The 16,181-nt window shown below is 41.6% G+C and overlaps 1 protein-coding gene across 1 annotated transcript in view; it reads right to left on the bottom strand.

Annotated features, from left to right (window-relative positions):
* The window catches only part of LOC148020641 (uncharacterized), a 32,466-nt gene extending 16,294 nt beyond the window's left edge, over nucleotides 1–16,172 (bottom strand). Inside the window, exons 1-4 of the mRNA XM_087699392.1 lie at nucleotides 16,138–16,172; nucleotides 15,478–15,997; nucleotides 15,289–15,337; nucleotides 14,728–15,189 (exon numbers count right to left, since the gene is read on the bottom strand). Of these exons, the coding sequence (XP_087555518.1) occupies nucleotides 14,728–15,189; nucleotides 15,289–15,337; nucleotides 15,478–15,997; nucleotides 16,138–16,172 (1,066 nt within the window). The remainder of the gene's footprint in view (nucleotides 1–14,727; nucleotides 15,190–15,288; nucleotides 15,338–15,477; nucleotides 15,998–16,137) is intronic.
* Between the last annotated feature and the right edge of the window lie 9 nt (nucleotides 16,173–16,181).

Genomic DNA, 16,181 nt, shown 5'->3' with positions numbered 1-16,181 from the left:
GCGTAGACACGCCTTGGAAGGTGTCTTTACTGCATGTTGTGGCGAGCCTCTACATAAAATCCACAAAGTGCGGTGCTTGGCAAAAGACAACTCTTGTCTTATGCGAGATGTGGGCCAAGGCAACTAAATATGCGGGGCCCAAAAATGTAATTCAGATTGTCTCACATGGGGAGGCAACAAATAGGGCTACATGTGCCCTATTGGAGCGACAATATCCCCACATTACATGGAGTCCATGTAAGGCCCATTGTCTTAATAATTTATTGAAAGACATTGGAGCACTAGCATGGATCAAGAGCATTGTTGTTACAGTCAAGGAAATTATCTCTTTTGTCACCCATCATTTCTCTCTAGCCTTATATAGACAATATGCTAAAAAGGAGCAGCTAAAGTATTCTAAGACTAGGTTTGCTTACAATTTTCTCATGCTTCTTAGCCTTACAATATGAGGCCAGCTCTGAAGCAAAAGTTTGTTGCTCCATCTTGGGCAACTTGGCCTGCTTCAAGAACAGCATTGGGTAAGTTGTGTTACACAACTGTGACCCAAGATGCACATTGGGAAGAAGCAAAGCAGCAACTTCTTCTATGCTTGCCCATAGTTAATCTCTTGCGGAAAGTGAATAGTGATGTGCCATACATTGGTAAGGTGTATGAAGCAATGGATTGTCACATTGAGAACATCCATGCTCTTGACCTTGCTCCATCCAAGAAACAAGAAATTGGCAAATGAAACCAGTTCTACTTAGCACTTCATTGTGCTGCTTATATTCTTGATCTAGAGTTTCAGAATAAAGAAAGGCAACTCCAACCTAATGCTCAGATTATGTGCGGTTGGAACTCCACACATCAAAAGTTGGTGGAAAGTCCAGAGAAAGACGGCGAATCAAAGACCAACTCATTAGCCACCGCAAGAAAGACATGTTTGGCTGGCCCAATGCCCAACATAATAGGTGCTTTATAAATTGTGTTAGTTTTTAAACTTATATAAGATATTGATTTTAATACAACTTTTCTCATTATCATTTTTTACTGGAATGTTGTAGATTCCATATAGGTGGAGTTACATGGTGGGAGGACTATGGGGCCAATTCTTCGGAGCTACAAAACTTGGCCATGAGAATCCTAAGCCAAGTTTGTGCATCTTCTGCACTAGAAAGACTTTAGAGCACATTCAGACATATCCACACAAAGAAGAGAAACAGGTTGTTACATTAATGAATGTAACTTATGGGGAAACAGCACGAGAGATGACCGTCCGAGAGCCATGGGCGCCCGTACAGGGTTCGGGGGCTTAGGAATGAAAGTGGAAACAAGGCAATTTAAAAGAGAGTTATTAATTAGTATAACTCCTAAGAAATCGACAACTAGTAACATGCTAGACACGCACCGTTCCTGAATCCACCTAAGCGTGGCTAGGTGGTGAACAAAGGGATATCTCTCATATCCTGTGCTTCCTCAAAGGATCGACAGAGCACAGAGGGGCGTCTGCAGAAGACAGACCCATATTACTATCAAACTCGTTATACTGGTATCAGAGCAGAGAACTTGGAAACGGGTGATTTAATCGCAACTGGAAACTGGTATCGTTGCTATGGGCCGCTCAGACTCTAGTCGGGTCACGCAATTGCCACTCCAATCACGTCCCGCGCTGGCAACTGTAGTCGGGCCACGCCAATCGCCACTCCGATCACTTTCTACTTCAAGTCGGGCCACGCCCGCCTCTAGCCGTTTCGGCCACATCCTGCTTCAACACGGGCCACACCAATCATTACTCCGGCCACGGCATGCCAGATTTTTCATAATTTTCAGGGCCGCGTCCAGGTGATACGCTAATCCAGCGTTCCTACCGACAAACCTTGTTTCTTGTCCAGTGACACACTAATCCAGTGTTTCTGCCAACAGGCCTTGTTTCTCGTGCCACGCAACCTGCACACAACTAGTGCAGATCTGAGGAAAGCCGCACCGCTCCTCACATCGTCTCTACCACTAACCTATAGAGGCCGTCAACATCTGTCCTACCTTTGTAATCAGGGAAGTACCCCACCTTTGCAAATTTCTTACATTTTCTTTCCAATTCTAGTGTATAGATGGAGGGGAAACAGAGAGGGAGAGCAACGGAAGGCTCTAGTTTGGAGGACCACCCTATGGTGAATCCCCATGAAACTGAAATGCAAGAAGAACACTGGGAAGAATTTTTTGCTACACGAGAACAATTTGATGATTTAACTACTCGTGTGCAAGCACAGGGGGTTCAAATGGAGTTGCTAACTCAAACTCTCACCGAAATAAAATCCCAACTAGCTTTATTACTAGAAAGGGATAAAGGTAAGATAGAGACCTTAGATATTCCATCTTCATCAAAAGATATAGATGTGACTATGTAAGACTCAAGGGACCCCACCAAAAGCTAAGGGATAACCCAGTGTTAAAAGATATGCAACCCCCTCAGTTTCATGGGGAGGAAAAAGATAGAAATAAAGATACTATCTTTAACTTCCTCCAAAAATGGGAGAATTTGCACAAATTAAAGAATACTCCACCGCATCTCCAAGCGCTGGAGGCCAATTTAACCTTGGGGCCAAAAGCATATAAATGGTGGAGAACTTTAAAGGAGGCAAATAAAATATCTGAAACTTGGGCTCAATTTGAATCAGTCTGTTTGAAAGAATTCCTTCCTGAAAATAAAGAAAGAAATTGGAAAGATTGGGATTTTGTCAGACAAAAAGGAAGACCTTTGCTGACATATCTCGAAGTATCATGAGATAATCCTCAAATTGGAAGGAATAGATGAATTTTAAAAGACGAGGATTCATAAGGGGACTAGATAAGGCCTGTAAAAAGGAAGTGAAAATGAGTTCACCCAAGACACTTGAAGAGAGAATTAAATTTGCATTAATCAATGAAGATAATATACGTCCAAGTGCACTCACTAATCTCACTGATACGGAGCCCAAGACCAAGGAATTTGAAGCCTCAAAATTTGTAGGCAAACCCAAAAGGAAAATGCCATTCCTTAAGGGTAAGAAACAACCCTTTGAAAAGAAACAATATGTACGGCCGAAGCTAAGTCAAGATGACTTTGATAAGGCCAAAAAAAAAAGACTGTGTTTCAATTGCCTATCCCCAAATCATGCTGCTTGGAATTGCCCTCAAAGAAAGAAGAGGGAAAATAAAGGAAATGATAAGAACAAGGGCAAGGGAAAAGAGAAACAAATCCATGTAGCGTAGACCCTGGAATTAAAGGGGCATGAAAAGTATAAATCTTTAGATGTCTCGCACAAGGATGTACAACACAGGTGTTGTATGTCAACTTCTATGTGGCAACCTACCTTCGGGCCACATGATTTAGTTAGAGTGCATGGATTGATAGCTGGAAAGAGGGTTAGAGTCATGATTGATGACTCTGCCACCCACAACTTCATAAATTATGCACTTGTCAAAAAGTTGAAACTTCCCCAACAAAAGAGTGAGCATCAATACATTATTCGCATGATGCAAGGCCAAGATAACAAAATATGGGATACAATGGTATCCAATTTGGAAATCGAGATCCAAGGGTATAAAGATAACCTCGATTTCCAGATTATGAATATGGAAAGGGCCGATATCGCTTTAGGGAGGGAGTGGCTATGGGTACTGTAACTGTCCCTAAAGCGTAGTTATCATCATAATACACTGGAATTTGAAAGGAATGGTAAGACTTTTGTGATTCAAGGTGAACATGAAGTATCTGATAACCCTTTGATGTGTTCCTTTGAAGTTCGAAAGCTGACAAAGAAGGATGCTTGTGAGGTATATATGTTATGGTCCCTTCCTGTACAGGACATTTTTACTTCTTGTAATATAAAGCAACAATTTTCTTATGTTTGTGAGTTGAATGTAAATAATAAATTAAGTGGTTTGTTAGATGAATTTAAAGATGTGTTTCCATCTAACTTACCTAGTGGCCTTCCACCAGATAGGGGTGATGTAAATCACCCAATTGATATAGATAGGGATACACACCCTATTTCTAAATCACCTTACAAGCTAAGTGAAACACAGCACCAAGAAGTCGAAAGACAAATCAAGGATTACCTTGATAAGGGGTTTATAGAACCTAGCAATTTACCTTGGGCTTCGCCAATTTTATTGGTGAAGAAAAAAGATGGTTCTATGAGACTTTTTGTTGATTATAGAGCACTTGATAAAATAACAGTGAAGGATAAATTTCCTATGCCCAGAATGGAAGATCTTTTTAATCAATTACAAGAGGCAAAATTCTTCACAAAGATTGATTTAAGATCACACTATCACCAAGTAAGAATTAAGGCCCAAGATGTTCCTAAGACGACATTTCGTACTAGATACGAGCATTATGATTTTTTGGTGATGCCTTTTGGCCTCACTAATGCACCAGCTACTTTTATGAAGATGATGAATAGCGTGCTACGGCCCTATCTAGGATGTTTTGTAGTAGTCTTCTTGGATGATATCTTAGATCTTTAGTAAATCAAGAGAAGAACATTTGGAACACTTACGGTTAGTATTCCAATTGCTAAGAACCCATTCCCTTTATGTGAAGAAAACTAAATGTGAATTCTTCACACGAGGTTAAATATTTGGGACATATTATCTTGAAAGAGGAAATCAAGATGGATCCAGAAAAAGTAAAGGCAATTATTGAATGGCCATCTCCAAGGAACCTGGAAGAGCTACAGATCTTCCTAGGTTTATCTAGATTTTATCGTAGCTTCATTCGAGATTATGCCAAGTTAGTTGTTCCAATGACGGACCAACTTAAAGGGAAAGGAAAGAGTTTTAATTGGGGAACACACCAAAATGAAAGTTTTCAAAAACTTAAGGTAGCTATTGCTACAGCTCAGTACTATTAATTGTGGATCCCAATAAACCATTCGTGGTTGAAGCTAATGCCAGTGACAGAGCAGTAGGTACGGTCTTATTACAAGAGGGTCTACCAGTCGCTTTTGAAAACAAGACATTAGACCATGCAAAACGGAATTGTTCCGTTTATGAGAGGAAGCTGTATACAATAGTACATGCAATGAAGAAATGGAGGCATTATCTGTACGGTGCCCAACTTTTGATCTTGTCGGATCATAAAAGCATTAAGTGGCTTAATGACCAACCAAATCTACAAGGGCATAAAGCCAGATGGGCCGAACTCCTCCAAGAGTTCAACTATGAGATAAGGTTAGAAAAGGAAAGTACAATATAGTGGCTGATGCACCTAGCAGAATGCCCATCATAAATGAATTGAGTTTTACTCAATTCTCTTCCGATTTGCTTGAATCCTTAAAAGGGAAATGCCAGGTTGATCCAGCATATTCCAACATATGGGAAGCAATTGAGAATGAGGATCCAAATGGAAGGGCCTCCACTGAGAAAGGAACATTTAAGAATGTTCAACAAGGAAATGGAGCATCAGGGGTTGCTCAAATGGGATTCAAGTGGATAAATTTTACCATTTATAATGGTTATTTACTCTACAAGGGTAGGGTATGTGTCCCGAAAGATGAAGAAATAAGGCCCCAGATACTCTTTAAGTGTCATGATACCCCTAGTGCGGGACATCCAAGAGTTGATAAGACTTATAGTCTTATTAAAAAACAGTTCTATTGGCCTGGAATGAATAAGGACGTCCTTGACTATGTGGTCAAGTATAATAAATGCCAGGTTAATAAAGCTGAAAGATTGAAAATGGGAGGACTTCTCCACCCATTAGAGATTCCTTCGAGAAAATGAGAGAGTATCTCCATGGACTTTATTGTCGCGTTACCTAGAACATAGAGGAGGCACAACTCTGTGTGGGTGATTGTGGATAGGTTAACCAAAATGACTAGGTTTATTCCAACTTCAACTGATGTTAAAACACCAGAATTGGCTAGATTATTCATAGAGAACATATGCCGATTGTATGGCCTTCCGACAAATATAGTTTCTGATCGGGATAGAAAATTTGATAGTCAATTTTGACGTATTGTATTTAGAAAGTTAGATACTAAACTTAGCATGAGCACAGCGGAACACCCACAAACTGAAGGGCAAACTGAAAGGGTTAACCAAATCCTTGAAGATATGTTGAGAGCATATGTAAGTAAAAGGCAAACTAATTGGGAAGAGTATTTACCAATAGCAGAGTTTGCATATAATAGTGCCAAACACTCTTCCACTGGATATAGTCCATTTATGCTCATGTATGGGTTTCAACCCAGAGCTGTAGAACTCCATAAGGAAAAGGTTCAGGCAGCCAAGGATTTTTTAGAGGATATGAATAGTATGTTAAAATTTGCTAAAGAAAATATTAAGAAAGCTCACGACCAAGCTAGAGCTTATACAGATCCTCACCGAAGAGACATCTCCTTTGAGAAAGGGGAATTGGTCTATCTTAAAGTGCCTGTACAAACTAAAACAATGAAAACAGGATGATGTCCAAAGCTTTCACCCAAGTATTGTGGTCCTTTCACAATACTTAAGAGGGTGGGAAAACGGGCTTACAAGCTCCAACTACCTGCTCGTAATAAAACACATTTAGTTTTCCATGTAAGCCTAAGAAAGAAGCTGGGTGATATGGATAATCTAATCTTAAATGATAACATTGAGGAGCTATTAGGTTACCAATCTATTCCACATGAACCAGGAAGAATTTTAAATGTTCGTAACAGACGAACAAGATATACTATTTATCAAGAATATCTGGTGAAATGGAAAGATTGTTTAGAAGAAAGCTCAACATGGGAGCGAGTAAGTACTTTAAGGAAAAGGTTTCCCAATTTACAATTAGACCTCCTAAGTATCGTTTTCGAGGACGAAACTGATTCTTAAGGGGGGAGAAAATGTTACATTAATGAATGTAACTTATGGGGAAACAGCACGAGAGATGACCATTCGGGAGCCTTGGGCGCCCGTACGGGGTTCGGGGGCTTAGGAATGAAAGTGGAAACAAGGCTATTCGAAAGAGAGTTATTAATTAGTATAACTCCTAAAAAATCAACAGCTGGCAACATGCTAGACACGCACGGTTCCTGAATCCTCCTAAGCGTGGCTGGGTGGTGAACAAAGGGATATCTCTCATATCTTGTGCTTCCTCAGAGGATCGACAAAGCACAGAGGGACATCTACAGAAGACAATCCCGTATTACTATCAGACTCGTTATACAGTTAGACACACAGAAGGCTGAGGACTTAGTCTTTGTTAATACAAACTTGCGTTTGCTAGCAAAGATGAAATCCGAGTATACTCATGACTTATACATTGGCTTCCATAAAGATGAGCAAAATCCAAATTTTGTACAAGCTGCGAATGAAGAGGAGGAGGAGGTTGACGAAGAGAATCAAGACAATGAGATCAATGAAGATGATGAAGAGGAATAAATTCTAGATGAGACACATATTTGATATTTTTATCTTCTTAGCATCTCTACTTGTTATACACTTTGTATTTTCCATTTTGTCCTTCAAAATTGAATGTAGCCTTTAGATCTTTGATCTTTTGTAAGTTCGGTCTTGTCTCCATTATTAATTCAAAATGGTTTTTTCATTCTCTATCTTCCAAAATTCAACTTGCAATATTGATAAATAAAGTTTTCTAATATATACATCTTAAAATATTCTTAAGAATGATATTACACAACATGCATCCTTGTATTGTAACGTGCCCCCCCCTTAAATTGCGGGACGCGTCTTAGCAGCCCATCGAGAGATCAATCTAGAGGACGCCGCCCGGCACTCCCAAGGAATGACACGGGGTTTGTCAACTAGGGTCTTTCGAGTCTACCTTGCAACTAAACTTATCCGGCCGTTTCCACTAGAATCGACCTGAAGTCTGAGTTCCTAGCCAACATTGTCTAAGGTCATAGACCGACTTTTTTCTCACATTTCTCGTTAACATTTCCTTTGAGAAAAGCTCTCGGCTAACCGAGACCGCCCCTCCGTAGGATAGACCCATTGGTCACATCCACCACACTTCCCTCGAGGGTTGTTTTAGTTATCTAATTATCTACCACGTTATGCTTGACACATAAAAGCAGCTTCCTTAATTAACCAGTTAGTCACAGGTTCCTTTATGTAATTTAGGTCACAGACACGAAGACAAGATAAAACAAGATCAAATACTTCCTTAACTTATCTTCGGATTGATGTGTGTCTCCTGCCCATACAGGAGAATTAAGTGCTCCTTTTTGCCTCCACAGAAAAATCCTTCCAAGATTCCACCTTGTAACTAGTATCAAGATCTCGAGATCCCATCTCGAGTCACGTAGAACACTTGTATAGAGCCCGGAGGCATTGGGATTTACGGCGAGAGCCCCCACTGGCACCCAAGCGTCCTCCTACGCCAAGTGATTTCCATGGAGAGACCTCTCGCGGCGGATTCGATCCACATTCCCGACACGAATTCATAACCCCCTTGGTTAGGGTTTGGCGGCTCACGGGGGGTAGCTAGCACCATCCTTCCTTAATTATCCCTTTAGGAAATCAACCATAGCTGAAGCAACCAGCATAGTAACAATTGCTAGGGAAAACATCCCTTCCGTTTCCATGGCAATCAGTCATCTCAGACCCGGTCATAAAATCATCAAGCACTCCCCACTTGGGTTAACATCCAAAACCACATTAACAAACAGTTGAATACACAACCTCTTGCTTCAAGGCATCGCAATCCCATTGCATGCACAATCAGAATTTTAACTGGATGTATCAAAACACTTGCTTAAGGGATTTACAACCTTTTCAAACCGCCAAGCATAACTTGGGTCAACAATCCATTTAGGGTTAGGTCACCAGGTTCAACTAAGCTAGGAGCGTATCCATTGCAATAGTCCACAACAAGATCGATAAAACAATTCGCAAGCAATTATACTTATTCCTAATGCCTCGGATCACATGTGACTTGCGTCTATGAAAGTCTAGGGTTTTATCTAACGATACAAGTGTATCTCATGAACAAAAATTAACATTTCATGTGTTTCTTTTAACCATGATTGCGAAACGTGAATTCTAATGACTATTCATGCATTGAACTAGTTAAAAAGCTATCATTTTATGTGAAGTAAGGCGATAACCTTATCATTTTATGTGAGTAAATCTTATGCGAATTCCAACCTCTACCGTTCCGCGCATGCAACTTAGTTCTTAGAGTAAACAAAACCCTATGCACGACATCAATCTTTTCATCCCTTCCACGAGAAATAATTCCTAAATTAATTTTTAACGCTTAGAACCTGGGCTTGATTCGTGTGTGATGCGTTGGTCGTTCCGCTCGGCCCTCCAGCATTACCAATGGCTTAGGCGCCTAAGCTTCCCGCGACTTTCTTCTTGGGAGCCATTCGCCTCGCAGAGATTGGGCAGTCTGGACCTTAAAGGTTTCGAGTTGACAGGTTTGGTAGAGAAAACCGCTGGATGGGGATCCTTCGCCGAGAGGGTGGTTTGGGGCGTGGCTCCTTGCAGTTACCAACTCTCACTTCTTTCTTTCTCCCTCTCTCTCTTCTTCTTCTTTTCACTTAATCTCCCTCTCTTCTTCTCCACTTATTCTCCTACTCTCTCTTTTTTTTTTCGTAACTACTCTCTCTCTCTCTCTCTCTCTTAATCTCCCTCTTCACTTATTTTCCCTCTCTCTCTCTCTCTCTCTCTCCTACTTCTTTTCCCCTTTTGTTCCTTCTCTCTCTTTCTCTTCCTCTTCTCTTCTTTTCTCCTTCTACTCTTCTTCTTCTTCCTCTACTACTTCTTTCCACTCTCTCCCTCTACCTTTTCTTCTTCTTCTACTTTTCTCCCTCTACTTCCTTTTCCTCTACCTCTCTCCTCCTCTTCTACTTTTCTCCCTCTACTTCCCTCTCCCACTCCTTTTCCTCTCTCCTCTCCCTCTTCTCTCTTCTCTCTCTCCCTCCTTTCTCTTCTCTCCTCCTTCTCCATCTCTCCCTCTTCTTTTCCCTCCTCACTCTTTCTTCTTCTATCTCCTCACTCTTTCTTCTTCTATCTCCTCACTCCTTCTCTCCCTCTTCCTTCCTTCTCTCCTTTTTTCTCTTCTCTCCTTCTTTCCCTTTCCTTCTCCTCTTCTTCCTCTTCTCTCCTTCTCCCTCTTCTTCCCTTCTCTCTCCCACTCCTTCCTCCTCTCTTCTTCTTCACTTCTTCTCTTCTCCTCCTCTTATCCCTCTTCTCCTCCTCTCTCTCCCTCTCCTCTTCCTTCTTCTCTTCTCCTTCTCTTTCTTCTCTTCTCCTCCTCTTCTCCCTCTTCTCCTCCTCTCTCTCCCTCTTCTCCTGTCTCTCCCTCCTTCCCTTCACACTGCTCACTAGGGAAAATGCTGCAGCTAACAACGAATTTGTGGAAGAGAGGGGGGCGGGGTGGGAGAGGGGGGGGGGGGGGGGGGGGGGGCGACTTCTCACGGCCAGCAGGGGGGGAGGGTTTTATAATGTGTGGGAGGGGGGAGGAAGCAGTTGTTCGCCGCCAACTGGAGGGCTGCATGCCCCCCACCTCCAGCTCACTCCCTCTCTCTCTCTCTCTCCCCGCCATGCTCACGGCAGGGGGGGGGGGAGAGGGAGGGGAAAAAAATTTTTAAAAACCAAAAAGGGGGGGTGAGTTCCTATGGGGGAGGGCACGAGGTCACGGGGGGGGAAAGAAATGTTACATGTATCCCCTTGATGATGTGGCATTCCCATTCTCGTTTTGCCCCCTTTGAAAATTGACGTTCCCATTCCCATTCTTGTTCTCATTGCAACGTTTCCCTCAACTATGTTGGAGTGAGACTCCAACAGCCTCTAATAGCCTTTCCCTTGCTTACATGAGCAAGTTTTGCCAAGTGGCAACCTTTTCAAAAAATTCAGCCATTTCATTAGTTTTCAAAATTAATAATTTTGAATATTTAATTTTAACCCTTATCCTTGCTATCATGAGGACATGTTTTTTGCAAGCCTCACTTAACACATGGATTAATTTTTAATCACATGTTTAAGTAAATATTGCACATGGATGCAACTAAGATTAGTGCAAATTAATGAGTTTAGGATCTACGAGAATCAACAAATATTAAAGGCAAAAGTTCTAGTTAGTTATGTTGCATATTTACTGGTAGCATCTTGTGCTAGTTATTGGCCATAAGTGTCAATTGATGACACTAGAGATGTAGCATTTAGTGGTACTTAACACGAATCTAATGGTCAAAAATGGCATAGGGATACTTGGAAGATAAAGTGGCCTAGCCAATTTAATTACTAGCTAGTTGTATTTTTGTTTGGACATAAAAATAATTACTGAATGGAAATTGATTTAATGGGCTAGATAATGCTCGAAATTCAAATTTGAAAGGCTTCCGCTTGGCAAAATTCGCCCATGCAAGTTTGGGAAAGCTGAATTGGGGTTGAAGAAGAAAAAAAGCTCATTTTTGCATTTTGGAGCTGTTGGGAAGAGAGGTTGAGCTGCTATTGCCTACTTTTGGGACAATTTCTCAACCATTGGAAACCATTTTGGTGAAGACAATTCCATATTCTTGAGCGAGCAAAGCTGATGATCATAGCTAATGTACTCTCTCCTAAATATTACATCCTCTGATACTTCCTTTGTTGGTGGTGAATCCATTTGGGGCTGGAAAACTAGATCGCAATTCAATTTCACTAAATTCCCCCGACAAAATCTATGAATGTTCTCTCTCGACAACATTCTCCCACTTTCTCCAGCCATTTCCCAACTTTGCTCCAAGGTTTATTGCAATCCAACCATTGGAGGTGAAGATTTTGGGTGAATCTCTGGTGTAAACTCTAATTTGAGACTAAAGGTAATTTTTAGCTGGCATCACGTGGACGACCAGCCAACCATCAAATTTGGCACATTTCCACTCTTCTCGAAGTGGGTGAAGGCCAATTGATAGCCCAAATGAAGGGGCAAATCAAATCGAAGACTAGCTAGTCACTTTGAACAAGGGGAATTTAGATTGTGAAGGGGATTAGGAGAATCCCATTGTAAATCAACTTCTATTTCAATAAAGCCACCAGTTTTAGAGCCAATCAGGTGTCCATTGTCCAAAGATTAGTAGGTGAATTTGTATTATCAGTTTTGTAATAAATGCTTGGTGTTGTAATTAAGTTGTAATCAAATAATTACCACCCATCCAAGAAGGTTGGTTTTATGGTTCAATTGTTGGGATCTTGAATCAACAAAGTTATTTAACGCTAAGCAAAGCATTGAGATTTCATGTCCCCGTGACAATGTCTCTAACAAGATCCGTACTACAACCCTCGCATGCCGTAATGGCACCATCTATACAAGTGCCCATACTTCCTTCTTTGCCTAAAAAAGATCGACTTGGTTGTTGAAATTACTCCCTTTGTCTTGCAAAGTGGAGTGTATCCTTGATACCTTCAACTTGTGGGCCTTTGTTACCACCCCAATCCACCATCCAATGAAGGGTCCCCACATCGGTTCTACAATGGACCAAGCAACGCTTTAGAATCGGCTCAACTCTAGAGACAAATCTTTTTATGAAACTCTCTTCTGTTTATCAATAAAAGACCTTTGTCCGCTGCATTACCATAGAAAGGAAACACTAGATACTTTCTAATGATGATTCTCCTTCCTTGAAGGATCACATCAACAAGATGGCAGAAATGCAAGATGAGCTTGCATCCTTTGGCAGGATGATTTCATTCAAAGACATAGCAATGGTTCTTATCACTCATCTTCCATCTCCCAAGTATGATGTCTTCACCAAGACTTGGGACATATTCTATGGGAGGAACTATCTCCACTTGTTTCAACTTTTGGAGCACAAAGAGCAACTTAACAACATTGAAGCCAATGGATCCACCTTTGCTAAAGCTTTTATTGCAAGTTGAGGAGGAAGAACAAAGAAGGACAACAAGAAGGCAAAAAACCAAGAACAAAAAGTAAGTTAAGCACTCGCAGCCTTCTTCGAGCTCTAACAAAGATTCAAAGAGAAAGCCTAAGTGTCCCCACTATGGAAAGGGCACCCATCTGCAAAAGAAGTGTTGAAAGAAATACCCCTACCTTTGTCCGAGAGTAAAAGATGAAGCTAAATCATCTGAGCCTTCCTCTACGTCTATTCTAGCTCTTACTCATGAGTCACATTCCTTCACATCTATGAGATGAAGGGGTCCTCTATAGCTAACTTACCTTCAAAGAAACCTTGGCTCATTGACAATGGTGCATTGAGACATGACTCCTATAGAGGAGATTTGTTGCAAGATCATCCAACTAGTGGGTAGCATCATTGTTAGTGACATTTGTTTCATGCCTGTTAGTGATATTGACATTTTGCCATTATTGTTTAACCAGTTTTGCATGTCCTACATGTTCAAGATTTGGATTTTCCACTTTTCTCAATTCATGGCCTTACTAGACTTGGTCCTCGGGTTGTCTTCATCAAGCAAGTCATCTTTATCAAGGATTCTTCTTCAAGTGCCATTTTAGTAAAAGATTGTTCCAAATTTGGGCTTTCCACTTCTCTCAATTCACAAATCTAGTACCATAGCTGTCATCACCAACAAGTCATCTTTATTGACCATTCTTCTTTAAGTGTCATTTTAGCAATAGGTTAGCAACAAAGGAAACTATACATGCTCCATTCTCCTTCCATTTTGTAGGGCCCTCCGAGATAGTCTTCCATTTCCCAATTGTGCACCACCTATCCGACAAGTTCATTCCCATCCTCCATTATCGCGTCTAGTGGTTTCCTCGTACCCCCCATCCCTTTTGGAGGGGGACAATATCAACGATGCAGTTGTGGATTCCGTAGTCCCTCTTGTTTCAAAGGGGAATTCCCATATTGACTATAGGACAAGACCCAAGATAAATAGGCTACTCTTAAATGAGCCACCAAATTGCCTATACAAGCGCCCCAATAACAACCTAATAAATGTATAATAAATGTGTTTGACACTCATAAAATGCACACCGCTAACATCGACATAATAAACATCTCCCGTTGGAGAAGCTTTAAGCACTTCTACTTGAGGAGGAGAGAGAAATCATGCATTTTTTACCAACAAAAGTAAGGTATGGAGGTTGTTGGAAAACACGTGTTTGCCACGTACTACTTTGGGCATCTGTGCTTACATAGCGCACATTTCTAGCACTACTAGAGTGTCCCTTCTCTATGTCATCCTGAATCATTAGGATGGTACTACACAAAAAACTCAACATAGCACTATGAAACTTTGCCATGTGCCTATGTGGATCTAGGTGTACAATGTAATTATCGATGCAAGCTCACATGAGCTTGAACATTTGTTTGTCTCACAATCAACCCCATAGTTTTGTCATACACATCCATATGGCAAGCACTAACGAGTATGGAAGTATGATTGGATATGATTCATATGTGCCCTAGTTTTACAAGGAAGAGATACTATTGAATACAAATTTAATGTTTGCTGCTGTTTAGAACAGCAGATTGCCATAAAATAAGAGTGGATGAAACAGCCTCGAATCATCATTTGAGACCCCATCTTTTAAGCCCAAAAAGGTCGAGCATGTTTCCCCTTTCCCATGAAGGTCTTCAAAGAAGCCCAAAACTACCCAAATAGTTGTGAATTTTGAGTCATTATGGATGAAACTAATGTGTATGGCGTCATTACAAATTCTAAACAGAGCTTGTATGATTGACGGTGACATAGGCTGCCTCAACGATCAGATGGTGCACACTTTTGGTCATAGATAGGATATTTTCATGACTACGAACTTGAGTAGTAATATTTGACAAATAAAAAAGGATAGCTTACCTGTGTTTGCACTATCTATTCCAAAACTTGAAGTGGAGTCCCCTGCGTAGCTGCTAGAAATAGACTGCCTATCGCTTAGTTGTGCTTGCCCAGTCTCTGACACAGTATTTTGCTCCAATGGCTCCAATGGTTGAGTTATCTCATGTGCACAGTGATCTAAACTTGTCATTCCTTGAGTAAGCTGATCTGATGGTTTCATTGGCACACTTTGACCTTGGTTTGAGACGGTCTGATTCTGAACCACTGAGCCTGCTTCTTGGGCTTCGGATTGAATCAAGTACGGCTGACCATCATCTGAATCAAGTGCCTGAGGTTCCCTCTTATGAGCATAATCTGGATAGGTTTGAGGGGTAACTGCTCCCGGCTGAGCAGGCTTTGATTCATCTTGAGCTGCCTTTGATGCAGCCCAAGCACGTGCCTTTGCGGCCCATACTTCTTCTTGACTCAAGCTAGGATTCTGGGCTGTTCTCACAGGAAATGCGAAAAGAAGAAAATAAAGAAATTTAGTTCGACCAAAGAATGGCAGGGGCATACATAAGCCGATGAGGAGAATCTACTCACCAGGATAACTCCAGGGCTGATAACCCCAATTACCATTTGCCTGCCATACCTGTAAAAGTGACCGTGAAGTGATCACGCAACGTGCTTTTGTGAAGAATAAAGCTCTAACGCATTTACCTTCATCATTTTTTTAGAAGCTGTAGTGTCAAAATCCTGGCAACCATGCGACAGGAAACCTGCGATGTGTACCTGATCTTGTTGACCGTACATGTAAGTGAACTGTGATGACGCTGGTTGAGGGGTGAGGGAGTACTGTTGAGGCTGCTGATGATGGTAGAAATCACCACCTTGCGGATGGTGATACTGCAAAGGCTGTTGCTGTTGCTGCTGCTGCATGTAGACAAAAGACTGATCGCCGGGCGGCGGCGGTGGCGGTGGTGGCCCAGACACCGGCCACTGTGGATTCGGCGGAACCTGGTAATGATGGTACGGGGCCGGCGCGGCCAGGGACGGGTACCATGATGTCATGCCCTGCTGCTGCTGCTGCTGGTATGGAGGAGGTGGAAGGTGCTGCTGGTGCTGCATATGCGTGTAGGGAGGAGGCTGGTGCGATTCCGCCATAGCCCTAACCCTAGCTTTGACAGGCGATTTCCGGGCTTTTTGCAGCGCGACAGATGCCAGTTTCCGTCTCTGCAGAAGCGCAAGACTGTGCTGACCAGCAAGAGAGAAGAAAAGCAAAGCGGTGTGGATGATGGCACCAAGATAATTGCTGTGTCATATGGAACTGGTCAGCTTTTCTATCCTGCCCTAATAACCACCACTAATCTTATTGTTCCCGATCCACTAATCAAATTCTGTTTACAATAATTAAATTATGTTTACTGTATTATTTTAAATACCACTACTTACATTTCGTTTACAATTGTTTCATATATCACTAACATTGCGTTGAC

The sequence above is a fragment of the Lygodium microphyllum genome, chromosome 18 (genome assembly GCF_053477565.2).
Source record: "Lygodium microphyllum isolate KBCC chromosome 18, Lygodium_microphyllum_v1.1.10, whole genome shotgun sequence".
Classification (NCBI taxonomy): Eukaryota; Viridiplantae; Streptophyta; class Polypodiopsida; order Schizaeales; family Lygodiaceae; genus Lygodium; species Lygodium microphyllum.
The sequence above is the reverse complement of the archived record's forward strand: the minus strand, read 5'-3'. Positions and strand labels throughout refer to the sequence as shown.